This window comes from Neltuma alba, unplaced genomic scaffold (genome assembly GCF_004799145.2).
Source record: "Neltuma alba isolate B1F8T4 unplaced genomic scaffold, ASM479914v2 tig00012476_pilon, whole genome shotgun sequence".
Lineage (NCBI taxonomy): Eukaryota > Viridiplantae > Streptophyta > Magnoliopsida > Fabales > Fabaceae > Neltuma > Neltuma alba.
The window spans coordinates 66,995-94,450 of record NW_021636951.1 but is presented as its reverse complement, the minus strand read 5'-3'; the positions used below and the strand labels follow the sequence as shown (position 1 = coordinate 94,450).

Genomic DNA, 27,456 nt, shown 5'->3' with positions numbered 1-27,456 from the left:
TTAAGTGCTTCAATTTTTATATTTAAAAAGAACATTCTTTTGATAGGTAATAATGGGAAAATTGTAATGAAATTACAAAAAATATATATAATTGTTAAAAAAATCTCAATAATAACCTAAGCACCATCTATAAGTTTTAGAAATAACAAGTTCTACTTTGCAATTAAAACTTAATTTATGGCGCCAAAAGAAAAAAAACTTCTTGGTAGGCTTTTTTTTTTTTTTTGTTAAGATCTCATTGTAATTTTCCTGATAATAATTAAAGCTTCTATTTTATCTAATTTGTAAATCCTTTTGTTAGTTTCTTTGTAGAAAATTTACAATATATAATTATTGTCTATTTTCTTCTATGACATCATGCGGCATGCCAAATCACCTCTCACCCTTTACGCAGTTTTGCATAAAATTTATCGAGACGCATGGAATTTTTATAAAGAATCGTCCAAAATGGCTAGGTTACAACATGCTTAATTAAGCTATCACATACCAAAGAAAGAAAATTGAACTGAGCAGAGAAAACAATTTCTTTCCCTATACAGATGGCAAAACATCAACGAGAAGGGAGAGAAATTTACAAGAGAATGGCCAATGAACAACTGCGTCAAGAAAACAAACTCTTTCCCTATTGAGGAGGTTGAGCGTGCGATGAGGGCCCTGCATTGGGAGGCATCCCTGGCTGATTTCCGGACTGCAACAAGCAAGACGTAAGAATTAGCGTCCATCGAAAATTGGAGATCTCAGATAACCCCTAACATACAGAATTCCATTGCTTTCTTTGGGGATGTTGATCCTATCTCATTCTAAACTTCATACAAATTAGAAGGGAATGCAGAGGCTAACTTAAAGATGCCAATATAATTATTTATACCACAACAAAAAAGACGAAATAGACATAGGATCCAATTTCAGATTTCTTAAAACGAGGTAACCAAGCAAGTTCTTAAGCGACAAACTATTACCTGGTAAGGAGGATATCCTTGCATCAAAGGCATTTGTCCACCTTGCGGTCGGTTAAATGAACCACCTTGAGGGTAACCAGCATTTGATGGCCCCTGCATGTTATGCAAGTTTCCTGGAAAACCTCCAACAGGCGGTCCTCCACTTGTGGGCAAGGATCCTGAATGCATTTGATTCATGCCAACAAAAGGACCCTGTGGCCCTGGAGCTCTCATCTGATTAATTCCACCTTGCATCCCCTGAAGGCAGAAATTTCAATTGCTATGTTTCATATTTGCATGTTAATAGAGATAATACTAATAATTCATAACTTCAAAATTTTTATCAATATATAATTGAACTAGATGTCCATACAACCAAATAGATGGCTAGCGCCACCACGAGACTTGAAATTGTTGACATCGAAATGTGTCATTTTAAATGAACAAGTGCGAGTGGCGTAACTTCTAACTTAAAAAAACATAAATTAATATAGTTGAAAGTTGAACTGTTGAATAAAACTTATTATAGTGACTTCTATGCATATTAATTTCTTTTCTTTTACTACACACCCATAAATTTGAATGGGATGCATGATACAGAAACTCAGTAAATATTTATACACTAAATGTCGCAGAGTCAAAAAAATGAGACTAGATGTCCTATCATACAAAGAGGTGCTTACACCTTTTGAATGCCAGTAAGGTTTATCATTTTCTTCTCCTTTCCAAGAGATGTTCAGCAATTAATCATTAGCTCAAATTAATGAGGGAAGAGGGGGAGACACAGAAAAAGGCAATCATTCATTGCAACCAGCAAAAAGACACAGGCAAGAATCTTCCACAGGCTATGCACAAGATCCATAAAAATGCATGATATAATTCAAAAGAACACACAGAATAACCTCAAAACTCCTACCATTGACCCTGGCATTGGCATTGGATGTGATGAAGGCACTGATGAAGGTGCTTGAAGAGATCCTGGCATTCCAAGTTGGGGCATTTGTGATGGAGGGCGAGGCATATGTGGATGAGGGAGCAAAGGCATATGGGGCATATGCTGTAGCTGTTGCATGTTTGGAGGAGGCATAGACATAGGACCCATCTGTTGTGGTAATGCCTGCTGTTGGTGTTGTGGAATCTGCTGAGGATTCTGCTGGTAGGGTTGCTGTTGATTGGCAGCAAGAAGAGAGGGATGTGGACCAGGCGGTAGGGGAGGAGCGCCCATTGAAGCAGGATGAGGTTGCTTGAGCTCCCCCTGAGATGCATCTAGAGAAGGAATGGAAAGGGGCATTGCAACCCCAACACCTGGAATGGTTCCTTCATTTCGTGTTAACCCAGGAGGGAAAGCTCCTGGAGTTGCTGGTCCCTCAGGTGCAGCAAAATTACCACCCGCACGACCAGCAAGAGGATTTTGCTCAGCATAACCTGACAGATCAGCGTATTCAAATAATCAAAGGTGTTTCATCACAGACCCACATCTAATCTAATGGTACTTGTATCTATTAGGGATTTTTATGCACAAAACTCTTCAGAGTACAACAAAGTGGGGTGGGTGGGTGTGTGTGTGAGAAGATTAAAGGTAATATCGATACCCCAGTTAGAGTTTTAAACTGGGGAGACAAAAAATACATAACCCATCAACCATATGGTTCCATAGTTTGATGGAAACAATTTAAGTCACAGGTTCAGGCGGCAATGTTAATATATTGAAATGGAGATTAAAAATTTCTTCAGATTGAAAAGGCCACTACAACAACCACCACCCCCCCCCCCAAAAAAAAAAAAAAGAAAGGAAAATGAACCAGGTAAAAAAAAGATAATATAATTATGAAATCATTTCACCATAAATTTATTGTGCAAGACTAATTTGAATAATTTAATTAAAAATCAATTTAATTGATTTTTTTTAGAATGCAACAGTTTAAGGAAATTAAATAATTAAAAAAAGGATAGTGCTGATTCTTTTCCTTATTTGCAAGTAGGCCCCCATGGAAAATTTTGAACATGAACAAATGATATGCTGATGACAAGGACGGGCAGACCCACACACAAAAATTTGCATGTGCACATTAACATGCCAGCTTGCGTCTTAGTTTAATATCTTTAAATATGTTGGCATCATAATATGTGTCATTGCTTCAAAATGCAGCTTACTTTCCTTTCATTAAAAATACAACCGTTACCTTGCATACCCATGCTAAATTTATCCCGAGCAGTGTCTCCTGGCCGATTTCTGCACCAAAACTTTGTTGTATGATCATTGCTACCACTGCAGTGGAAACATGAAAGCCCAGTTATTTAGGAGTTGGCCATCACTTTCTTCAAATATTCACGTTATGACCTCATTTTGCCCATAGGCATAGGCATGTGACCAGGAAATTCAAAAGGCAATGTTCTTAAACCCCCCCCCCCAAGTAATTCACATAAAAGACAAAAGTGGTACAGAAACAACTTGGGGAAAAAACCAAAAAAAGAAAAAAGAAGTCACATGCACAATGTATTATAGGTGGGGCCCTGGTAGTGGGACATTTTCATGATATTAGGAAAATACCAAGCACAAGCAGTTTCCAGAATAGAAAGAAAGAAAAGCACAATTCAGAGCTATTACAAGGAATTTAAATCCACCTGCAGAGAAGATATCCAATAGGATGCCATGCAAGGTCCCATACACTATTATCATGAGCATTGGGAATTTCAATTTGTGGTGTATCATGCCTGCAGAACAGATTAAATTAATGATCACAGTAAGCATAACTAGCTGAGAGGAAATCCCAAAAATCAGAAACGAAAATAACACAAACTACGCTGTGAGAGGGGGAAAAGTTCAAAAACAATATAAGAACAATAGAAAGCTATAATATTCATAAGTCATCAACAGTATGGTTGACCTCAGACTGTGTACAGTACAAACTCAAATCTAGTTAAAAGCAAAACAAAATGTCGAGTAGAAAACTAATATATCTGTTTTCTCAGCCATCTGTTATTTCAAAGGTTGTTAACTGTTCTCTTGTTAAATACATCTACCTCAACAAACACTCTTCTCCCATATGAAACACATGGACCTTAACATCGAAGCACATTATCATACTGCTTTTACTTTGTGATTGTGCAAGCGAATAGACAGAGACAGATAGGCCCCCATCATATTGGCTACTATTTTCAAAATTAACAAAGTTGAACTCATTGTGACACTATGACAAACATCTGGAACACCGGAAATAAGTCATCTCCCGCAAACCACAACTAGCTGATACCGTTCAACACTCAATCACCCAGGATATTAGCTCTGACTCGGCAGAGATCTTTGAATGGAAAAGGGAAAGCATCATTTATTCCTTCGCACCTCATAAAAGTTTCCCACAATTTTTGAGTAAATCAAGTTTTTGCACATTGTAATACTATGCATTTGTTCTCATTGCTTTCTTGGTGTAAGAATGACTGAAATTAGGAAATGGAATAAACAGAAAACAAACCTTTTTAAAAGTTTAACTGAATAAGAGATAAGATGAAATTTGAAAGCTGTGAAACAATGGAAATGAAAAGGACAGAAGTACATGAGAAAATGAATTTACCCAACAAGCCAATGAAAAATGGAACCATCAAAACTCCCGCTGACAAAGTACTCCTCATGAAATGGATGCCAAGCCAAAGCTAACAAAGTTGCAAGTAATGCATGAGAATCGTCTTCCATCCCATCAAAGTAGAAGATAAGCAAAATGGCAATTTCTCTGAACAGTCCTATCGATGCTACACTACCAAGTAGAAGAAAATATATCCATGTTTCCGGAAAAAAAAAATCCTAATTCCATATTGAGTCCTTCAGATTTCTTCCAACAGAAAACAAATATCACTTACCAGTAACATCCTTCCGATGTCCACGGAAAGATTCAAGTTCCTTCATAGCCCTTATGTCATAAAGCTGCAGAGAGGTGGTTATGTACATAAGTATTCTGGGAGGAAGAAATAATGTAATGAGAAAAATAACATAATTGAAAAAAAAAAAATCGGAATGAAACAAGGGGCCAAAAAGAAACAACACCAGAAAGCCAGAAAGCAAGAGGCAAATGTCTATTAGTAGTCTTTCTACCTTCACAGCGAACATTCTGTTGAAAATCCCAAGCATTTATTATTATTTTCATTTGTTGAGGCCTATTTGCTGTCTTATCATGTTATTCATTGTGGACCATCAATGTTTTTCCCCTTCTTTTCATGTTAATATGGTGTCTCTGCCTTTATGGTGGATTTATTGTAGCAGATATTCAGAGCCTGAATGGCAGGATTGTTACCATCTACTTACTTATATAATCTCACCTCCTACCATGAATAAAGTAAGAATTTCAGTGTAATTATTATCAGGATCTTTGGTAAAGTTACAAACCTTGATTATTTGATCCTTTGAGGCAGTTAACACCCAGTTACCATTTTGATTCCATTTGACGCATAGGACAGTGTTTTTGTGGCCATGACTGCATAACAAAAGCATGGAACTATTCAATAACTGAACTGACATGTAAACCAAAACCGTGAACACCTACACTTACAATGAGCAAAGCTCTTTCCCTCTCTTAGCATCCCAAAGCTTCACAAGATTGTCTTTGCCACCTAAATTGCAAAGGCCAAATGAAATACACATCACAATATTAAATAAAATATTCTCAGGAAAATAAAAGGAATAATTAAAACACCTGAAACTAATAGAGATTTTGTGGGATGCCAGTCAACACTCTTTACATCCCAACCATGGCCTGCCTGAGTTCAAATGTCGCAACAAAACTCAGAGGTTAGTTCATAAATAGTAAAGAAATGAACAACATCACATAAGCATTTGTCACTATAACCCCTGTGATATTTAAGAACATTTACATATAATAGTAATTTTATAACCCAACAGGACAAGAACATGAAAACTCAATTCATGGCACTTTCCTTTTTTTGTCATAAAAAATATAAGAAATCCAAAGTAGCCAATTTTATTTACTTCCAACATCTAATTTCCACAATAAAACTGACGGACCATCACCAAAATTAGCGGTTAAATGGAGGACTGCTTGGGGCTTATAGACTATTAGCATCCCAAACTTTCTCCTAATTTATTTTGATATTCTCACCACATTCTGTATGCCCATGTGCCTCCGCATTCTGTGTTCAGTTTAACTCTGGCTCCTTTTTAATAGTTGCGCAAAACTTGTAGTAATAGAAGGGTGCTTGTGTCAACTGTCGGGTTGAATTATCTGATGGAGATGTATATTTCATGATACATTCAACTTATTTTTAACTTAGTTGTTGAATCTTACAATTTAATATTCAGAAACATGCCTTCTGGTTTGTCATATGCATGAAGATGCGGCAGCTATACTGCCAGTACAAAATGATTGAGCTAAATAATATGGTAATTTTCAGATCCACCAACAATTCATGAAACCAGACTCTACCAAGTAATTCATTCTCCAAGACTCAGTAACATTAAAGTCTGTACAAAAAACAGAACAATTGACCCTTTTTAAAGTGCGTAAGCAATATAAGTCAATCAACCAGCCTCGAATGAAGCAGAGACAAGCTGAGATATACTTTACTAAACATTAATGTGGGCACAACGTCTTGGGATTAAGAGGACATTATCAGTGCTCAGGCTCTAACCAATATATAAATAGAATATTGTCAGAGATTCACTTTCAAGATTCCAACCACATCAAAGAAAAACAAGGCTCACTCTCATCTCAAGTGCATCCAAAGCACATTACCAGATAATGAACGCTCTTCTTGACAACGTGCAAAATCCCAAACTTTGACAGTGGTATCATCAGAGCATGAACAGAACTTCAGATCCGTCCTACAGAAACTGTTCAAAAGGGTTACTAATGAGGATTCTAAAATTGTCAACTATAAAAGGATATAAAATGTACCTACCTTAAGGCCCGGACAGATTCTTTATGAGCAGATTTGTTGGCTTTGACATTGTTCATGTTGTTCTGCCAATACCTAGGAAAATGTTCCAGATATACAATTAAATCTAATCAGGCACATGATTTAACTTAGAAAGCTATAATAAAATAACTATGCAAATCTCAGCAGAAACCACGTGAAATAATAGATTTTATTTACTTTATTGCACCCCCATCATCACCAGAGACCATCCAGTTGTCATTGTGACTCCAGACCATGGATCTGATTGCTTGATCATGAGCCTGTATAAGTTCCAAAAATCCCCTTTCTGATATAATTATTAAACTAACAGAGAGTACAAAAATGGGATCAACACAATGATGAAAACCAATACCTGAAGAATCATTTCGAAATTAAAAGACTGTCCATTCCAAAGAGTGAACTCCCCACTCTGTGAGCCGGTGATAAGACGCCGCCCCGTTGGAGTCCACTTTATATGTTAATAAATACAAGGGGCAGCATCATAAAAGTCAGTCAGAGGAAAGCTACCCACAATATCAAAATAAATGTTCAGTTATTTTCCTTAACCTGATAAGGAAATAAAGTCAAAATTCAAGGAAGTCTTATGTTCCAGAAATGAAAATAAAACAAAATTAATTAAAAAATAATATGGAAGAAAGTATTTGGTTTTCAATTAAGTCAACAAACACAACTTTGTTAGATGCGTAGCAAGGATTTTCCTTCTCTTTTTTTTCCCCCCCAAAGTATGCTAAGCAAAGTAAGCAGCAAATCTTAATATTAGCTTCCCTACAGGAGAACAATGGAAGTCTCTCAGAAATTTACTTACCAAACAAAATCCCCAATACAATGCAGCAAAATTAAAGGGATAAAAAGACGCATGGGTTAAGACATTAAGGCATGGAGGCCAAAGGGTGGCCTCTTGATTCTGCCACCCATTCAGACAGGTTCTCTGTTCTCTCTCTTGAAAATCTGTTTTACTGCTAAATTCTCTGTGTAATGTTTAGTTCAGAAAATGCTGAGATTGAAGTTCTGAATGCACTTTAAGCTGATCATGCTCCCATTTTCGTTCTATATTCACTAGTAAACTAGTAAATGCAAGGGTTTTATCTCTGTTCAGCCATACTAGATGAGACAATGACAAGGTAATGCAAGCTGATCTAGCACAAGTTAAATTATACCACAATAACACGGAAGATGCTTGCTTAATACATTTTACTTGGTTTTCAACAGTAAGCACTTTAAATAGAGTCTGAAACTGACAGAATAATTTGCATACATTCATATATCCATACATATAATCACGAAGAAAAGAATATATTCTATATGACATAAAATATAAAGTATCTTACACATTCTAGACACACGCGCTTTTCTTGCTGCAAATTGAAACTTTACAGCTAAGTATCATGCATTATCTTAAACATTTACTAAATAATACCCATGGTTGACTAGGGAATTTATATGACAAATGTGTGTAGTTAAAATTAAATTGTTTATATATCAATCAATTTTCTCACTGAATTCCAGCACTTTATTTCACACAAGCGAGGGCTTCTTTAGCACCATTCACCTTTGTCTGTATTGATTAACTGTGTGATGCTCCTTATGTTCAAAATCTTTTAATGCTGAGAAATAAAACTTAAAGTTTGCATATCATTTATTGACAATGAGCATATGTCAAAAACAATGCGTTGGTTTTACTCACCAGGACTTGATTGATTGAGCATCGGTTTTTATTTAGAGATGTATGAACAAATTTAGCAGCAAAGCTAGTGGATGGATTATCTGAATAGGCGACTGTTGGCAACATCTGCAAGAAGAAAAGGAAGAGAAAAGCTTAAGGTGAAAATTTTAAAGAAACAGGTAAAAAAATGCTTTGACTGATCATTTACTTCCAACATTCCTCAAGTGCAGAGTTAGAAACAATACTCTTAAAATTAATCATGTTATTAGAATAACAGGATGATCACATAAAATTGGAAACAAGGAAAATAATAAGAGGAAAAAGAAGCTCACTGACATCTATTGCTGCTGCAGGGGTAGCTTGTAATACTGTCCTATCCCTAGAATCCCGCTGCCACATACGAATCTGTAAACAATTGCAAATGATGAATGTCCAAGAGAAACAGCATAGTAATGAGATGAACAATATTATAAAACCAAAAAAAAAAATTTGCAGTATAGCTGTGATAGGCAACATAAACAGGTATTCCGCCAGTAGTACATAAGTAATCATTACCTGCATATAACGCACAACAGTACTTGTATAATCAACAGCCCTTCTTTGGGTAAGCTTTCTCATTCTCTTCGCACCATAGCCATCACCATGACCTATAAACATATTTTTCATCAAATAAAAAATCTAAAAAATTAATACAAATAATTATAAAAATGCAAACATAAGATTTTCAACAGATTCAACTGAACTTATACTCAACAAAGGAGAAGTATTATGACTTTAACGCCTTAATTCAAAGCAACGAAATATGATACAATTTTCTCAAACAGCGTCATGAATACAAAACGCAGTAAAAGAATACAGTTCTGTAAAAGAGGGGAACAAGGAAAATTAACTGAATTACAGTGTTGATATAGTTGAGAGGAGCAAGGGAAGAACGTAAAAATAAAGTTCAACACAATACATAGTAATAGCAAGTTAACCTGCCACGTCCGTTGAATTCCATAAGAAACAAAACCTAATATATATGGGCGCAGTGCCAAATTCAGGCATGTCAGGGATTCTATCACAAGAAATGAGGTAGGTTCACCAAATAACGGCAAGCATTCCGCATTCAGACAACCTTTCCTCCCTATGAGCTATTAAAACCTCTCAAGTCTAGCAATTATTACAAAAAGATCCTTCAAAGTTTCAAGGTAAGGCCTCATAATACAAATAATACTTCGGCCAGGCGAAAGGCATGAATTTCCAAATCAGACATCATAATACTTCGCTCTCACAACTCAGAAGCAACATGCTCAAATAACTTCCTAATATTTCGATTGGCTTGGCCAAATGCGGGCTTTTTATTGGTACCCACTGGCATCTTATTTTCATACTTACAAGTATACTTCTACAAGATATCTTATATTACAAGCTGACTCAATGAATTGTAATACATTTCCAAGAAAATCAAAAAAAAAAAAAAAAAGAATGACCCACTAGGATATAATTGCATGGATAGATTAATGTCCGAAAATCCTCGAAGCTTACCATCGTAATGTGGTGGAGGACCTCCAGCAGCGGGGTGGTGAAACTCCGGATTTATATTCGTGGAGGAAGCAGAAGGATGGCGGATCATCTGTGGCGGCGGCTGCTGTTGTTGTTGCTGCGGTGGTCCCCTGAGAAAATCCGCTTCTGGCTGTTGCTGATGAAAATGTTGCGGTGGCGGTTGTTGCTGGTGCTGGTGCTGGTGCTGGTGCTGGTGCTGGTGAGGATCATTGTACACCATTGTAACTGAGCAGTATCAACAAAATTGAGTTTTGATAGGTTGAGGACAGAATTGTCGGGCGCGATGCCAGGCACAAAGCAAAAGCCCTAAACCCCTAATTTCCTCGTTGGGGGGAAAAAGGAGGAGCGGGAAAGTAAGGTGGGGTCCATGGATTTTCGAGGATGATGATGGTAAAATCGTCATTTCCCTGTATCGAGAGATTCGGCTTGTATAGCTTGCAAAAATTTAAAAAAAAAAAAAATACACAGAGATTCAGCTTGTAATGTCACCAAAAAGAATTAGAGAGGCTTAGGCCTGATTTGAAATCACTCGTGAATTTTTCAGTCGGGGTTTATAAAATACTACTTCCGGTTTTAATTATAAGATTTTATTTATACTAATTATAAATAAAATTTTATAATTAAAACCAGAAATAGTATAAAGTAAAAGTTTTGTGATTTTTGTTTTTATTTGTGTGAAACATATTTATAAATATTTAAAGTCAATCCAAGCACACTCAACTTGTAAAGACAAATTTAATTGAAGGTGAATAATTTTAAAGATTTTCAGGTTAAATTAGTCATTTGTATAATTAATTTATAAAGATTAGTTAAATTAATCATTTATACGAATTGTGTATTGATTTTTTTAAAATGTTTATTTAGTCACTTATATCAGAAACTACCCAAAATTAATTGATAAAAACCTCTTTTAGCATCTTCAATTTATGAGAATAATTTTAGGAAAAATTTATAAGATCTTGTTTTTAGTTTGAAACAAACCTTTCAACTGTGGTCCTGCATTTAGAATTAGAGCGGCAGTTATTTTTGTTTTTTTAGTCAAATTCTTAAGAAACGATGTCAAGATTAAAATGTTTTAGACATCAATTCTGTATTATATCCTATTAGCTTACAAGAGGTCCAAATCTTAGATTAATGTCAACCATTGGATATACATATGAAGTAACCACACAATAAATATTATTTAATAAGAAAATTGTAATAAGATCTCACCCAAAAGAATTAAATAAAAAAAATCCCTTAAAATCATTAAATATTATTCTGAAGTCTCAAGGAACCTTATTATAAGATATTTTATTTGTTTAATTACCAAATTGTCCTTATTTTTCTAAAATATATATTGACAATTGAAAGAACAGTAGTTAATAACTTAAAGTATAACAATTAACAACTATCACGGCAAATATTAACAATATATTTTCTTAGCGCATCACAAAAATGTAATACTTTAGTTATTAATATTTACTGCGATAATTATTAATCATTTTATCTTAAGTTATTAACCATTACACTTTCAATTGTCAATGCAGACTTTAAAAAAAAGAAAGAACAATTTGATAATTAAACAAATAGAATCTCTTGCAATGAGGTCCTTTAGGACTTCAAATTAATTTGATAATTTTAAGAGACTTTTTTGTATTTAATTTTCTTAAATGAAATCTTATTGCAATTTTCTTTTATTTAGTACTCCTCCGATCTTTAATATAAGACCCATTTAACTAATTTGATTAGATTAAAGAAGTTAGATAAGTTAGTTAATTATAAAAAAAAGTGATATATTTTTCCTAAAATACCATAATTATCTTTTTTAATACACCTTCTTCCTCTTCCACTTGATTATGGTTAAGGGAGTATTCATAAAGGTAATTTAGAAAAAAAAAATTATAAATATGAGAAATGGGTCTTATATTTAGGATCAAAACCAATTCAAAAATTGAGTCCTATATTAAAAACCAGAAGAATAACATGGCTGGGACAAGCACCCAAAGTTTTAGTAAGTTATGGGATAAATTATAAATATTAGTATTTGCATCTTTTAAATAAATCTTCAATGGACCTCACATTTAACATGTGCACATATGTTAGGCAAAACAAGTAAACATTATACTCTTCTAATACTTAATATAGGACCTAATTTTTGAATTGATTTTGGTCCTAAATATAAGACTTATTTCTCATATTTATTAATTTTTTTTTTAAATTACCCCTATAGAGACTCCCTCAACCATATCAAGTAGAAGAGGGAGATGGTTTCAAAAGCACTTTTTTGCAAAACGAGGTAATCTCCTCCACATATTTACTTCGTAATCCGTAAAAGCACTTCTGAAACCATGGTTTGGTTTCTATCCAAACACCCCCTAAAAAAGATAATTATAGTGTTTTAAGAAAAACATGTCATTTTTCTTATAATTAACTAACTTATTTAACTTTCTTAATTTAATCAAATTAGTTAAATGAATCTTATATTAAGGACCAGAAGAGTAAAAATAGTGTGTGTATATATATATAACATGTGCACACGTGTAATACTCTCCCTTGTTTATATATGGGTTCCAATTTCTTTGTTTTAAGTCAACTTTTTTGGCAACTTTCTTCTTTTTTTTTTTGCATATGTGAAAAATGACACGAAAAGCTTAAGACTTTCCTATATTTTTTCTGTTAATGTTTTTGCCAGCATTTATACATTGAGTTTTTTTTTTTTTGGCGCCAACATCTGTGTGTGGATATACATGGAGTTTAAAATTGGCCAAAAAAAAAAGTACGTGGAGTTTAAAGTAACTGAGAAATGGGATATGCGGACCTGGGAAAGCGGGCTGGCAGTGCGGATACGGGCCAGCCCGCCGCGGTGCGGGTTGAAGTAGCCCGCACCTTGGCGGGCTGGCATTTTGCCAGCCCGCCTAAATTTTTTTTTTTAAATTTATTATATTAGTATGAGTTAAGCCTAATTTAAAATGTTGAAATTAGGCTCCGAGTTTTAAACTTGAGTAATGGATCCTAATAAAAAAAAAGAGAATTAATTTATAATATTAGAAGAAATTTAAGAAAAACTAACATATATATTTTTTATAAATAATTAATTTAACTAGTTTTCTTATCCAAATTAATTAAGTAAATCTTTTATGTGTGTGTATGTATGACTATATGAAAATCACATATTTATCTAATCTTATGAAGCCGTGCATACTAACGACAAATAGATATAAAAATAAAATATGGATAGTGCTCTTCATATAACCATACATATATATGAAGTGCTTAATTAATTATATATATAATGATATGGATGAGGTAATGTCCATATGAAATTTAATAGTCAAAATCATTTAACTATATTATATAATGTATTAAAAATCAGAAAAAGTAAAAAAAAAAAAACGGGCTGGCAGGCTGGCCCGCCAACCAGCGGGTTAGCCAGCGGCGGAGCGGGCCAAAAGCGGTGCGGGCTAGAGTAGCCCGCACCGTGGCGGGCTGGGAAAACATCAACCCAAGCCCGTCTTTTTTGGTGGGCTGGGCCTGCGGGCCCAGCCCGTATTACCAGCTCTAGATATACCACCATCTTGGAGAAATTTTTTAATTAAAATGAAAAATGTAAAAAAGTTTTAAAGATATTATCTGTCAAATATAAAAATTTTGAGAGAGTCAAAACCCAAAACGCGTCGAAAAGTCTGCGTATATTATTCACAACACGGTTCTGTTTCTCTTTCTTCTTCAATCAGATATTTCTCAACAAAAATTTCAAAACTTTCTTCTGTTTTCCCTCTCCTCAACCAACGGAAATTCCAGCTCCCTCTTTCTTCTCGTCCTCTGTTGCTCAACAATCTCTCTTTTCCTCTCTGCAAGAAAAAACCAAAAACCAGAGATAACGAAAAACAACAACGTATCATCATACGAATCAGATTTCAGCTCCTTCTTTGGTTTTCATCCGCTTCCTTACGTCGCCGTTCAATCGGTTTTTCTCGTTTTGTGTTGAGCTTTTTGTTTTCGTTTCTTCGTTGTTGAAAAGTCGTGGGGGTTTTCTTCGTTCCATTTTGCGGCCTTGCAGGTGAGAGAGAAAAATCTAATGCTGTCATTTTCTGAGATTCTTTTGCAATGAAATGTTATTGTGATTATTTTCGTGTTGATAAGTTTTCTGGTTTAGCTCAAGAATGAAAGTTTTTTTATTCTTTTGTCTTCAGGGTTAATGGCGGATCAGATGGATTACTCGTCCGGGAAGGCGAGGTTTACGTTCTTCAATCGTTCGCAAACGATGCATGCGAGCCACTCGGAGTCCTTTCAGAGACCCCTCCTTCAATCCAGTATTGATCGCACAGGGTCAATTAATAGATTCTACAGTCCAATGGAATCGATGAAATCCGCCGGAATTTCTCTCAGAGGGAAGGTCAAGAAACTATGCAATCTCTTCGATGCCCCGAAAACTTCGCCGAAGGGTTCTGATGAATCGCCCGTTCAATATCCCATTAAGCTTAAACCCACGAAATCCCTCGGTCATGATTCTCGGATTTCTTCGAGTTTCCACAGCAGCTCCAGTATCAGATTACCCGGGACAGAGGATAGAATCGTATTGTATTTCACTAGTTTGCGAGGAATCCGAAGAACATTCGAAGATTGCTACGTGGTTCGAAACATATTCAGGGGATGCAGGGTGTGGGTCGATGAACGAGACGTATCAATGGATTCAGCATACAGAAAAGAATTACAAAGTGTGCTTGGAGAAAAGAAGAACGTGCCCTTGCCTCAAGTGTTCATCGGTGGGAAGTACGCGGGAGGTGCCGAGGTGATAAAGTATCTATTCGAAGTTGGTGAATTAGCCAAGATTCTTGAAGGATTCCCAAAGAGAAAACCTGGGTTTGTCTGTGATAGTTGTGGAGATGTGAGATTTGTGCCTTGTATGAATTGCAGTGGAAGTAGGAAGATATTTGATGAAGATGAAGGCCTCTTGAAGAGATGCTCGGTTTGCAATGAGAATGGATTGATTCGTTGTCCAGATTGCTGTTCTTGAATTCTCTGGACAGCAATATTTGTTGCTTCCTCGTTTGCACATCTTTGGTAGTTGTTGAAGAATTAATCAAGTAGATTATTCCTACGGATGAAGAAGGTAAGGGCCTTTGCTTTAAGTATATGATTCAAAACACTCTTTTGAATTTCTGGGCTGCTCATGATTATCTTTTCAAGTCTCAACAGAGAGCTGATAGTCCTCAACACATTGAATTGCATTGTTTTGTTGTTAAAAGAGTGTGAGGGCTCATCAAAATGCTGAAGAAATATGTCTGATGTATTGTATTCTATAAAAAGTCTGGAGAGTATTTTCCCTCCACGCCAATGTAGATATTCAGTCGTATATGACTGAAAAAGATTTGCAAACATTGGCTGTTCATAGCGTATAATGAGAGTGACATATTGTAAATCTGTCCTTTTTAATCTGTTTAATCTTATATCTTTGTATTTGATTAATTTTATTACTAACATGGTTGCTTGTATCTGCTTCAGCATATGCAGAGTCTGATTCTATAATATTTGGTACTTTGGTTTGTATTTGATCATTGTCGGGTCCCGTTGGAAGCAATTTTTCCTGCAAAATTTTTTTCCTTGAGAAAATTCAAATACTTGACCTTTCTTAAAGAAAATCAAATTATTTCCCTTTTATCTAACTATGGTTGACAACTTGACATGCAGAATCTGACTTGATTTATCTTGTGCTATACTATCTCCGATCTTAATTATAAGATCCCGTTTATAAACTATAAACGGGATCTTATAATTAACACTGAAGATAATATTTACTATTGGCATTTCTATTGAGAAACTCGTTGGTGAATATGTTCAAGTAATTAGCTGCATAAGGATTAATATTAATTTCTGATCATTGGTTTTTCTACATGATAAGTTCTTAATTATTCACTGCCAAAAAAAAATTAGTATAAAGCAGAAAATTTATTACAAATTATAAATAGTGTATTTATTTAGAAAAATATGTGCAATGTCATGCAATTTAGAATACGAATCGAATACATTAACCAAGGTTATATGTTCAATCATGTACTATTGTGTAATAACAGTGGTTAATTTAATATTTTTGATTTCTCCAATTTTTTGAATGATTTTGAACTCACTTCATGCATTTTTTATAAGCAACTTTACATAAGTATTTTCTAGAAATTAATACATTTGTTTAAGATTTTATATACTACCTCCGGTCCTTATTATAAAATCCCGTTTGACTTTTTGTTTGGTCCTAATTATAAGATCCCAATCCATTTTGTCTCTCATATTTATGTATTTTTTCCAAGATAATCCTTTAATAATGATAGTTCTAGCTAATATACTTAATTAGCAAGGATATTTTAGGAATAACAACACTTATTTATTACAAATAACTAACTTAACTTACTTCCTTAATCTCCTCAAATAAGTCAACTGGGTCTTATAATTAGGACCGGAGGTAGTATTAATTATTTTGACAGATGGAATTAACGTTTGATTTATATGTGAGTTTATTATAAAAAGAAAAATACTTGTGTTAAATTCCTCTTGTCAAGAATATGATCATGTATTTTATTTTTTCATGTAAATTTATAGTTAAATTATATTTTAAAGATAGGATAAATGGCCACATATTATTAGAGAACTTAAATTAAATAATGGATGTAAACATTAAACAACTTACGTTTTTAATTACTTAATGTATTCTTTTTTGAGAGTATTTGGATGAAAACCAAACTATGATTTTAGAAAAAAATGTTATAGTATACAAAGTAAATGTGTAGAAGAGTTTATCTTGATTTGTAGAAAAAATATTTCTGAGGATATCCAAATACTCCCTTCATACGTTTAAGTAAAAACCAAACTATAATTTTAAAAATAATTTTACGATATACGAAATAAACATATAAGAAGAGTTTTGTCTCAAATTACATAAATATACTTTTTAAAAATGTTTTTTCATTCATCTAAACATAGCAAGAACTCCGTTGTAGACATGAATGCTAATAATGAAAACATCAAAATGTTATAATCCAACATCATACATATTCTTTCGTATGTGCGTCCATTAATTCTTTTCTTTTTAATTAATTAAGCCTTTTATTTGGTAAAAATCACATTAATAGAGTGTGTGTGTGTGTGTGTTTTCTTTTTAATTTTTTTTGCCAGTTTGTGAAAGGAAAAAGGCAGTGGGTTGAATATGATGAACGAGGAAATTAGTCCAATGCCATGGCTCAAACCACTGATCTAAGAGAGAAACAATTATTGTTGAGTAATGATGAAAATATACATTGTGTAATTAATTAATTAATTTTTTATCAACAAATTAATTCATTAATATAAGGATCTTGACGTCCTTTCTTCCACATCCACAAAAAATGTATGCTATTGCTTAGTGTTGAGGTCAAGTGCGAGTGAAGTACTGAAGTGAGATAAGAAGCTTCATTAAAAAAACCAAATGGAAATGTTAAAAGTGCAACAACAAAAAAAAAACATGTTTACCATGGTTTAATTTTTACTTTTTCTGATCTCAATTATAGGACAAAGTTTTAAAATCTTATTTAGTTCTGAATACAAGGCAACAATGCTGTAATTCATTTTTTTAGAAAGATTATAATTAGGTTGCAAGGAAGAAAAATAATTATAAAACGAGTTCTAAAGGTTGTTATTTCTTATTTTTGAATTTGTCATTACATTCTCCTTAGATTGCTATTGAAATTTTTTAGTGATTATTTTTCTTTCTCGGAACTCATTGTAATTTCCCCTTTTTATCCCCTTTTTTTGTTGCCAAAAAAGGGTACCGAAGTTTTTTCTCCAAGTAAGGGCTTACAAATGATTTCTTAGCTTCAACGTCATTTTTTTTAATTTAATTCATTTTCATTATATGTACCAAATGGTTATAAGTTTTCCATTCTAAAACCACATGAATGCTTTATTTTTATTTTTTTAATCAAATCCAAGTACTTGATAATTTCAAAAGTTTTTTCACGCCAGACTCTCACCCCAACAATAAGTATTACTCCTCCGGTCCTTAATATAAGACCCATTTAACTAATTTGATTAGATTAAAGAACTTAAGTAAGTTAGTTAATTACAAGAAAAGTGACACATTTTTTCTAAAACACCATAATCATCTTTCTTAATACCTCTCTCCCTCTTCTATTTGATTATGGTTGAGAGAGTATCTATAGGGGTAATTTAGAGAAAATTAATAAATATGAGAAATGGGTCTTATATTTAGGACCAAAACCAACTTAAGAATTGGGTCATATATTAAGGACCGGAAGATATTTCATTATGTGGCGCTGGCTAAATGAATGATCCGTTGTCATTGTGCTTTAGCAATAGCCAAACCTTTAAATACAATATTGACCAAAAAAGAAATGTTGTTCAATGCTCTTAGTCAAATGTTTTTTTCAATCTTAACCTATCCTTTTTCAAATGACCTCATTTTGAATGACAGACAAATTATGTAGTTGTACAATGAGAGGAAGAGAAATAGGGTTAAACCCTACGCGAAGTGGGGTTTACTCTTCTCTAAATTGCACAACTGCACTATGCAACAAATCTAAGACTGTAGGGGTGTTTGGCAATCTCCAAACCATGATTTCAGAAGCATTTTTCCGTAAAACGAGACAAATTCTTCCACATATTTACTTCGTAAACCGTAAAAGCACTTTGAAACTATGGTTTGGTTTCTATTCAAACACTTCCTGTGTTTGGGTGACACCCCAAACCATGGTTTGGAGAATAAATCACCCAAACACCCACCCAAAAACCAAAACCATAGTTTTGGAAAAAGCACAAATTTTTTGCTTTTGGAGAAAAAAGGGAGAGTGTGAGAGTCTATAGGATATGTATCTTATTATTTTTTTATAAACATATTTTTTTATAAACATATTTAATCTTATATTTTATAAATATATATATTAATTATTTATTAATTATATTATCTTATGTATTATTAATTATGTTAATAAAAAATATATTATTAATAATTTTATTCCTTCAAATTAAAATATATCATAAAATCTATTTTTTTTGTAATTATCATATTAACTTATGTCTTTTTTTAGTAATTTGTATATATAAAAAGTGCTTCTGATAACAACTATCTAAACACTCTCACTTCTCAAAATCATTTTTTCATAAAATCTATTCTTTCTAGAATCTATTCTTCCCAGAATTTATTCTTCAGAATCACTTTTCCAAATCACGGTTTGGTTTCATCCAAACACACTCTAAATCTGAGAAATCTTGCAAATTACTTTAGCAGGAAGGAGCAAGTGTTAACGAGTACCCACTATAATGCATGGGAAAAGGCAAGAAGGAGGAAACTTTAGAACCATCCCAAACAAGATCTATTAACAGTTCACTTAATTGTTCCTTCAAGTAATGTCTAAACAATAACGTACAAAAAAAGAAAAACACTATCTCCTATGGTACATGGCTCCAAAATGAGAGTTCAGTCCAGCTATTGAGTGAGAGGAAGACATTCAAGCTCAACTTCCAGCTCCCCTCTCTCCACATTCATCAGCTTTACAGATATTTCCTGTCTGATCTTCCCATCTTCGAGGGAGATGGCACCATCTTTAACGAGAGCGCCATCTGAACTTGCCACCCATTTTTCAAACTCCATGGACTCGTTGACTGCAGATTTCTCATAGGCTTTTGCAGCTGCAAGTAGGGGTTGGATGTCTATTTCAGCCTCTCCCATGAAATCATCAGTTGAGAATGTATCTTTGTCATACACATGCTGCACAATGAAACATGAATGCATGGCAAGGTGAAACATGGGTTAAATTATCAAGAAAAGGTTAAAATGGAACTGATTTTGGGGATAAGTGTTGCTTAGTTCAACTCAAAGCTTAGGTTACTAAGTACATACTACCTACCCAATTGATTAATTTGGGAAGATTAAAGAAGTTATTAAATTACTTTAATATATTTATATTTATCATTTTTCTCCAAACTAATTTGCTTCATTCATAAATTGATATATAATTTAATGATACATGCAACTGTTTTAAAGAGATCATATGACATATGCTATAATTAAATAATTTAGTAACTTTCTTAATCTCTCCAAATTAGTCAACTATGTCTTATATTAAGGACTAGAGGTAATATTTATGAATGATCCTCAACTAAGGTCTTGAGTTTGAGCTTGGCTTAAATCTAAATTAGTTGGAAGTATCAGACAAATACATGATTCTCATGCAGAAGGAAAAAAAAAATCATGAATGATCAAATTATAATCTCTAACACATCCTCTTACATGAAAGTCTTTTGGGCTTGAAGTATGGACAATGTACAAACTAGCCAAACCTTGTGATCAAATTTCAATAATCACAAAAAATGAAGGCAATGAAGATTGAACTTTCCATTTGACCACTTGATAATACAATTATGATGATTATACTAGCAAAACTAATATCATTCTTCTTTTGTGAATCTTAACAAAAATTGGTGAGCAATTGGACTCACCACTTTAAGTGGAGGAATGTTGTGCGGAATTGATAACATTAGGCTCTCATTCCAGACAGGATTCAAATTGTTCTTTATAACTCGTGTCTTTACTGACTGCAAAAAGAAATATTCAAAAAGTCACATTGTTAATATATCTCATTTCTCTTGTTTAAATGCATAATTGCAACTAGTTAAGAGGTAAAGATGCTCACTTGGTGACCCAAAGAAAGGATGACATAAGGATCACTAGTCATTACATCCCGGACAGCCAGGTTAGTGCCTTTGACCACGTTAACCTTTATCAACCCAACAAATTCCACCATACCTGCCTGTTAGAGTACATCGACAGAAATAAGATTCAGTATCAGTATTCAGATAATAAGTTAGTATTTTTTTTGTTTCAATATATAGAATAGGTATAAAATGGAAGAAGCCTAACGTAATTTATCTGGCTTATCTAGATTATGAAGCTGGAAGACATTTGGAGAAGGATTTCTCATAAGTCAGAATTAGGAATGTGAAGTTGTTGTCATGATTGTTCAGTCAAATGAGGAGACAAAAGTGGGGAGGGAATGCAATTTATGATAGCATCTTCATAGAAATGATTCCCTCAAAAAGATGGGAAGACAATTATTTGGTGGCCAGCTGACAGGGCCAGCATTAATAAAAGAAAAAGACCATACCAATGAGTTGCTCTTCTTTGAAGCCTTAATATTATCAGGTTCTTTTCTTCCCCAGCTGTTACGAAATGCACTCCCAATACGATTTTTGTTTCCTTGTTTATTATAATTTTTCTTGTCTATGCATGAGGAAGTGCTCTGTTGTGGTATAAAGGGGCAGGACAACTGTTCTTCACACCCCATAAATTGTAGCAACTCGTATTTCCTCCTGAGTAACCAAAATGTACATTCAATCATTCATTAATGAGAATGGTGAAAGTTCCTCAATAAAAACATATGTACAATCATTTGCTTCAATTACCTGATAAAGTCAGTACGCTCCTCAATGGAGGAACTTGGCTTTGGCTTTTTCATATAACTAGGGATGCAAGCTTCGTACTTTTCATTTACTGATGCATTTCCTCCTAACTTTGCCAGTTCAGAAACTTCATCATCTGTCCATTGATCTAGCTTCAATGATAGAACCTGCAATGGTAAGATCAGATTAGAATTTAAATTTGCAAATGACGCTGTAAATATATGTAAGCAGTATGTGGTAGGTACTAAATTCCGTTCAGATATCGTCATGAAATCGCCTTTTAGTATTAAGAGAACAAATTCTTATTGTTTTGTCCATTTATTCTTGGAAATGGTTTCAATAACAGATATTCATCAATTATATGCACTATTAACTCTTTAGTTCTGATGAGTGACATTCAACTTAATATCTAGAAATCTTAAATTATGATATCTATTCAATCTACCCAGCATTTTATCTTATTCATGTAAAGAGAGGTGCTACCATACAAACAAGAAAAAGAAGGGAGACCACAGGAAGGTGTATCACTGGTTATCACTTGACAAAGGGTCTTCAAAAACAGAGGATATAGATATATTTCCATATCCTCCTGTTCTGCTAAAGATACAGATTCCAGAGTCTAAAATCAGATGATGTTTCAAAGGGATAGATAATAGAAATTTTAAAGAGGCAATCATATCATAATTCTTAACAGGCAAGGATAAATTTATATCCTGCCAAATATTTGCAGATATGATTATGCGAGTCAACATTTAATTGGCCAATAAAGACTACATCCTTGAAAAGGCATAAGATGATATTGATACAAAGGCAGTTCAACTATCACTAAAAGACTCATTTACAAGCTACGTTGAGAACATACCTTTGATATATGAACTCCTAGGCTTCTATGTATGCCAGAACATTTTATGCAAATAAATGCTCCAATATTTGAAGATCTGATTTCCAAGGGGGAAAAAAGCAGATAATATCAGGTAATGTTTTCTCATAAAAGTAACTTCTCACTAAAACCTAAGAAATATTATATATTATCTATGTTATCACAACATTAGAGAGATTATTTTACCAACCAATCCAACACGTGAAATAAAGAGTAAGAAATTAAAGTCAATTCTCCAGGCAGCATAGTATACGAAGTGAAAAGGCACCAAGGAAATTGATTTCACTTTTGATACCAGAGCAGCAGAGAGCAATATGAACTACTGCCATTTTGTGTTGCCTTGTAATTTTGAGTGGTCTAAGACTAGTTATCTTGTTTTAAAACATACCTCAGCTGGATCCTAAACTTGAGGTAACAAATTCTTAATATAAAAATATGAATCGTGGAAGTTCTTGACCTAGGAGGAAACCGCTCTCAACAAGCAGCAAAATGGTTAGGAAAGATATTTCTAGAATTCTGTATAATCTCCGTATGCATATCCAAAAGCACATATTTCTGTCATGTTGAACAAATGGAAATTCTGTTCCAAGTGAAGTGCCAATAACCTTTTTGAAAAGGGACATTAAACTCACGGTTAATGCAGACAAGTAAGGAAAATTATTGTCTAGGATGAAATTTAAATGACATCAAGTCTGTAATCTGAGGTGATGATATTTAAACATGAGAATAGAAAAATCAAGGAGGCCAAATTCTGTAAGAACTAAGAATCAGTATGATACTTACACCCATTTTGGCTCAGGAGATCCACAATCAGCACAATACTTGTTCCCTGCTTCATGCATCAACTTCTCCAACCTTTCTAGAGGACCTATTAATTGGAAACACGAAGAAAAGGAATAAGATTTGACTTAAATTGATTATGTGTAAAAGATTCATGTAATAAATTTAGTCTTGAAAAAATAATAACTGAGGTCAGGATCAGAGGCGCAACACATATTACACATAATAAAATAGGCCCTTGAGCAGTTTTCATTTCCTGCTGCCTGCAATTCAATCATCGAATTGTACAACACTTGTGCATTACTTTAGGCTGTTGTACTATGCTAGGTCATCCATTGTGAAATTCAAATTAATATGATCCATCTGAATGGAGATAGTGCGGTGCGGTTTGACGGGAACTCCCTTGAAACTATATTCTAAATGAGTCTGAAGGTGTTTGACAAAAAAGGAAAAAGCATCACACGTCATTCTGAAAGTTGGCTTAGCTCTTTCTACTGACAAAAAAGTGGTGCTATTCAATTAGCACACAAAATATAACAAGTTTCTTCATGATGTTAAATTATTGATCACTAGGATAAAGTTACATTAAGGCAAGCACATACTTTGATCAGAATTTAAATAATATGAGATTTACAGTACCAGAAGAAGGTGGCCGCTGATTCTTTTGGGATTGCAAATTTGGAGTTTCAGCGCACAAAAGATCATAAAGGCAACATCCTGACCCTACAGCTGAAACATTTCTTTCATCAGTTAGCCTACCAATAATTGGAAACAAGATGATACTTCACAGGAAGTAACTTCCAGTTTTGCATAATCTCAATAACCTGAATCAGAAAGCTCACATGAATATTAAGAAATGAAAAATGAACTGTGTCCTTTAGTTGGCAACCATTATTCTTGAACCAACATTTTAGAGATAACACTAACTCTTTTTTTCTTTTTTCTCAAAAGTCAACTTTACAAGCTTACAATTATTAAAGGAAGGAGAGACTCGTGACTCCAAAATTTGCTGATCACGTTCACATCCTGATTCTAACTTGAATTAATTTCCGGTTTAAATGAGAAAAGTTGCACGTTATGGTTTCTCAATTGTTGTGAGGCCTCCAGGGCCCTACCCCCCCAACTCACATTCATGTCAAGACCCTATTGTCCCTATAAAATGACAAGACAGGGATTGATTGAAACATGTATATGTATGTCATAATCCATACATACGGCACACCAGTTCTTTTCCCTGACATTAAAAGGTTTAAAATACTGATTATCTACCGGCGAAAAAGAAATCTCTAAGTTCCAGTTACTTTTGACTTAAAAGTCTCATTACTTATTCAACCTTTGATGTTACCAGAGGGTGCAATAACTATATCCTATCAACTCGAATTAGAAGTAGAAATGGGTCTTCTCATGGAAACCAGACGTTTGCGGTGAATAATCAATCAGCACATGTTTCTGCTAACATTCCTAATTTTAAAAGAAAAAGTTGTCCACGTATAGAAAAAAGTTGTCCAAATATTCTATAGCCTCAGAGTAAGAATATAGAAAGGGGGCTTTTCATAACCAGATTTTTTATGCAAATAATTAATCAACGCGTGATTCCATGAATATCGTTAAGGAGCAAAACAATTATCCAAACAATCTATAAAGACTCAAAATTTATTTTACAAAAAGAAGGGGAAATGAACAAGTGAGTCCAGCAAATGTTGTTCCATTCTTCTGCAAGAAGAAAAGCAGAAGGAAATAGAAAGTTTCAACCTGAGACACCATTGAGCTCAACATTATTATGATGCCGTAAAGACATCTTCTGCCTCCAATATTTCAATCCCCAAATCAAGAAATGACGCTACAATCTGAGAACAGCCATTGACCCGCTAGTTCTCTGCATGTAATTATAACAACCATGCTCAGCACAAAAAAAGGATGAAGCCATCAAGATGTAATCTTTTGATTTGTTCATCTTTGCAGAGAATAATATACTGTTCAAAATAGGAGTAAGAAAAATAAACAAACCAGGGCGCAGTCGTTGCAATGAGAGGCCCAAAACAGGTAGGAAAAGTAATAGTTCTCAGCCGAAAACCTTACAAATCAGATTACACCCTTATCCTCTCGAGGAGACAACGGCCCCTTGTCTTCTGTAAATCAAAGCTTTCTTAAAAGGTTTCTGGGTTGGCGGGGGAAGATTAAAATATCATACAAGTTAGTTGGAAAGCCAGAGAATATTAATGGTCTGTGAGGGAATTGGTTTTCGAAAACCGTTGAAGTTGAAAGCTGAAACTTCGAGAAAACAGCAATGAGAAAGAAGAAAAAGGGAGATTCAACGGAGAGTGCAAGAAAGATTCAGAAAACTAAAAGACAGGTCTGATTCGGATAATGTGCAAACGATTCTATTCTGACAAATATCGTAAATTTTGTTCGAAAATGTGTAAATGTGAATCATTAGGCATCAAAAGTCATCGAATTTTTGGAAATGAAGCTCATTTCTGATAAATGATTGCCTGTCGACAAACCAACATTCAAGTATTCAACCTTCACGAGCGAAACGCGCTCAAAGAGCGCGTGCTTTTCTTGTGGGCTGAGTTGGTCTGATTTTCTCAAATAAAAACCTCATTAATTGTCCCTATTAATTTTCGGCCAAAAAGCATTGTCCTGTTTTATTATACTCCTCCGGTCCTAATTATAAGACCCAATTGACTTATTTGAAGAGATTAAGGAAGTAAGTTAAGTTGGTTATTTACAATAAATAAGTGTTGTTATTCCTAAAATATCCTTACTAATTAAGTATATTGGCTAAAACTATCATTATTAGAAGGATTATCTTAGAAAAAAATGCATAAATATAAAAGAAAAAATGGATTGGATCTTATAATTAGGACCAAATAAAAATTCAAATTGGGTCTTATAATAAGGACCGGAGGAGTATTATCTTTAATCATATCTGTCAATTTATTTTTAATACAGGTAAAAAATTTATTTTTAATAGATTAATTGAATATTATTATCTTATTGGCAAAAACAAATTGATATAACAACTTTTCACATATAGAGGTAAAATAATACTCCTTCTTTTCTAAATATAAAAGTTAGTTATAAATATAAAATTTTAATTCATTTTATCTTTTATATATATGATTTTTATTCAAATTGTAAGTTAATAGATAATTTAATATTACACGGGATTATTTTAAGAAGATAATATCATAGTTTTTAAAATTAAATGATTTATTTAGTTTTTAACCTATTCAAATTAATTAAATATTTTTATTAAAGATAGAAGGAATAGAATAAAAAATATAATTGAAATTGATCAATGAGAAGGAAAACAAATAAGTAAAAAGTACACAAAAATTCCAACAATTAAAATTAATATATTTTGAAGCAAATATCGCAATATTGGTTCCACTGAAAAACCAACAAAGGTAAAAAGAAATATCGCGTGTTGGATGTGGAGGCTACGCGGACGTTGACGCTGATGTGCGGAGCGGTATTGCGTGACGCGGCATCATTGAGGTCAAGAGTTATGTGGACCGCACTTGCCCAACTGCCGATATTCCCACTATGTCTCGGGCGCTATATTCTCTTTTTGTAGGCACACTTTGACTTCATATTTTTGGGATTATTATATCAAAGTCATTGTTTTTAAAAAGATGGCAATAACGGTCAAGACTAAAGTAAATATATCTATTATTATAAAATAAAAATACTAAAATAGGTTTTAAATTTGAATTTTTAGCAATGTACTACACTTCCAGTTCTTAATATAAGAGCTCGTTTGCTTTTTATTTTAATTCTAAATATAAGACTCCAATGTATTTTGTCTATCATATTTATCTACTTTTTTTTCCTAAGATAGTCATTGTAATAATAGTAGTTTACTAATACACTTGATTAGTAAGAATATTTTAGAAAAAAATGTATTTATTACAAATAACTAACTTTACATACTTCCTTAATCTACTCAAATAGTCCCTTACAACGTAGCGAAATAAGATTCGAATCCCTACTAGGAGAGATCCACATTTAGTGCCAAACAGTATCTTGAAGAGGATTGCCTCTAATGGAATGATACCTATGCTTTAGCCAAAAAAAATCTATTCAAATTAATCAATTAGCTCTTATATTAAGGACAAGAGGTAATATCTGTAATTGAAAATGTAAGAATTTATGTAAAATATGATGTGTTGATGATTGATTATATTTAATGAGATTGCAGTCTCTAAAGCAAAGGAAGTCAAGTAGTAGAGGAGAACCACTCCTGGTCCTTGCCTCATGCACGGCTGTACTCTAAACGCAATGCCTATTCA

At 33.6% G+C, this 27,456-nt stretch overlaps 3 protein-coding genes across 4 annotated transcripts; 1 reads left to right on the top strand and 2 right to left on the bottom strand.

The window, feature by feature from the left end:
* Positions 1–544: 544 nt before the first annotated feature.
* LOC114727443 (flowering time control protein FY-like) lies at positions 545–10,381 on the bottom strand. Its single transcript, XM_028914148.1, has 18 exons — positions 10,054–10,381; positions 9,082–9,173; positions 8,863–8,931; positions 8,548–8,652; positions 7,216–7,311; positions 7,041–7,123; positions 6,846–6,917; positions 6,680–6,777; positions 5,624–5,683; positions 5,480–5,540; positions 5,317–5,404; positions 4,794–4,857; positions 4,511–4,589; positions 3,564–3,653; positions 3,122–3,207; positions 1,855–2,363; positions 960–1,196; positions 545–688 (listed from the first exon to the last, which is right to left on the bottom strand). The coding sequence occupies exons 1-18, from the start codon at positions 10,289–10,291 to the stop codon at positions 623–625; spliced, it is 2,193 nt and encodes a 730-aa protein (XP_028769981.1). The 5' UTR covers positions 10,292–10,381; the 3' UTR covers positions 545–622.
* A 3,414-nt stretch (positions 10,382–13,795) lies between these two features.
* Positions 13,796–15,495, top strand: LOC114727450 (uncharacterized protein At5g39865). Its single transcript, XM_028914157.1, has 2 exons — positions 13,796–14,113; positions 14,247–15,495. The coding sequence occupies exon 2, from the start codon at positions 14,252–14,254 to the stop codon at positions 15,068–15,070; it is 819 nt and encodes a 272-aa protein (XP_028769990.1). The 5' UTR covers positions 13,796–14,113; positions 14,247–14,251; the 3' UTR covers positions 15,071–15,495.
* Positions 15,496–19,367: 3,872 nt separating this feature from the next.
* LOC114727444 (probable ADP-ribosylation factor GTPase-activating protein AGD11) lies at positions 19,368–25,615 on the bottom strand. 2 transcript variants are annotated; one of them, XM_028914150.1, is made up of 10 exons: positions 25,166–25,615; positions 24,911–25,034; positions 23,798–23,881; positions 23,162–23,246; positions 22,361–22,436; positions 21,502–21,665; positions 21,204–21,408; positions 20,733–20,849; positions 20,539–20,634; positions 19,368–19,807 (listed from the first exon to the last, which is right to left on the bottom strand). In XM_028914150.1, the coding sequence occupies exons 2-10, from the start codon at positions 24,954–24,956 to the stop codon at positions 19,526–19,528; spliced, it is 1,155 nt and encodes a 384-aa protein (XP_028769983.1). In that variant the 5' UTR covers positions 24,957–25,034; positions 25,166–25,615; the 3' UTR covers positions 19,368–19,525. The 2 variants fall into 2 exon arrangements, with proteins under 2 accessions (XP_028769983.1, XP_028769982.1); XM_028914149.1 differs by having other exon boundaries at positions 23,798–23,887; positions 25,166–25,614.
* Positions 25,616–27,456: the final 1,841 nt, after the last annotated feature.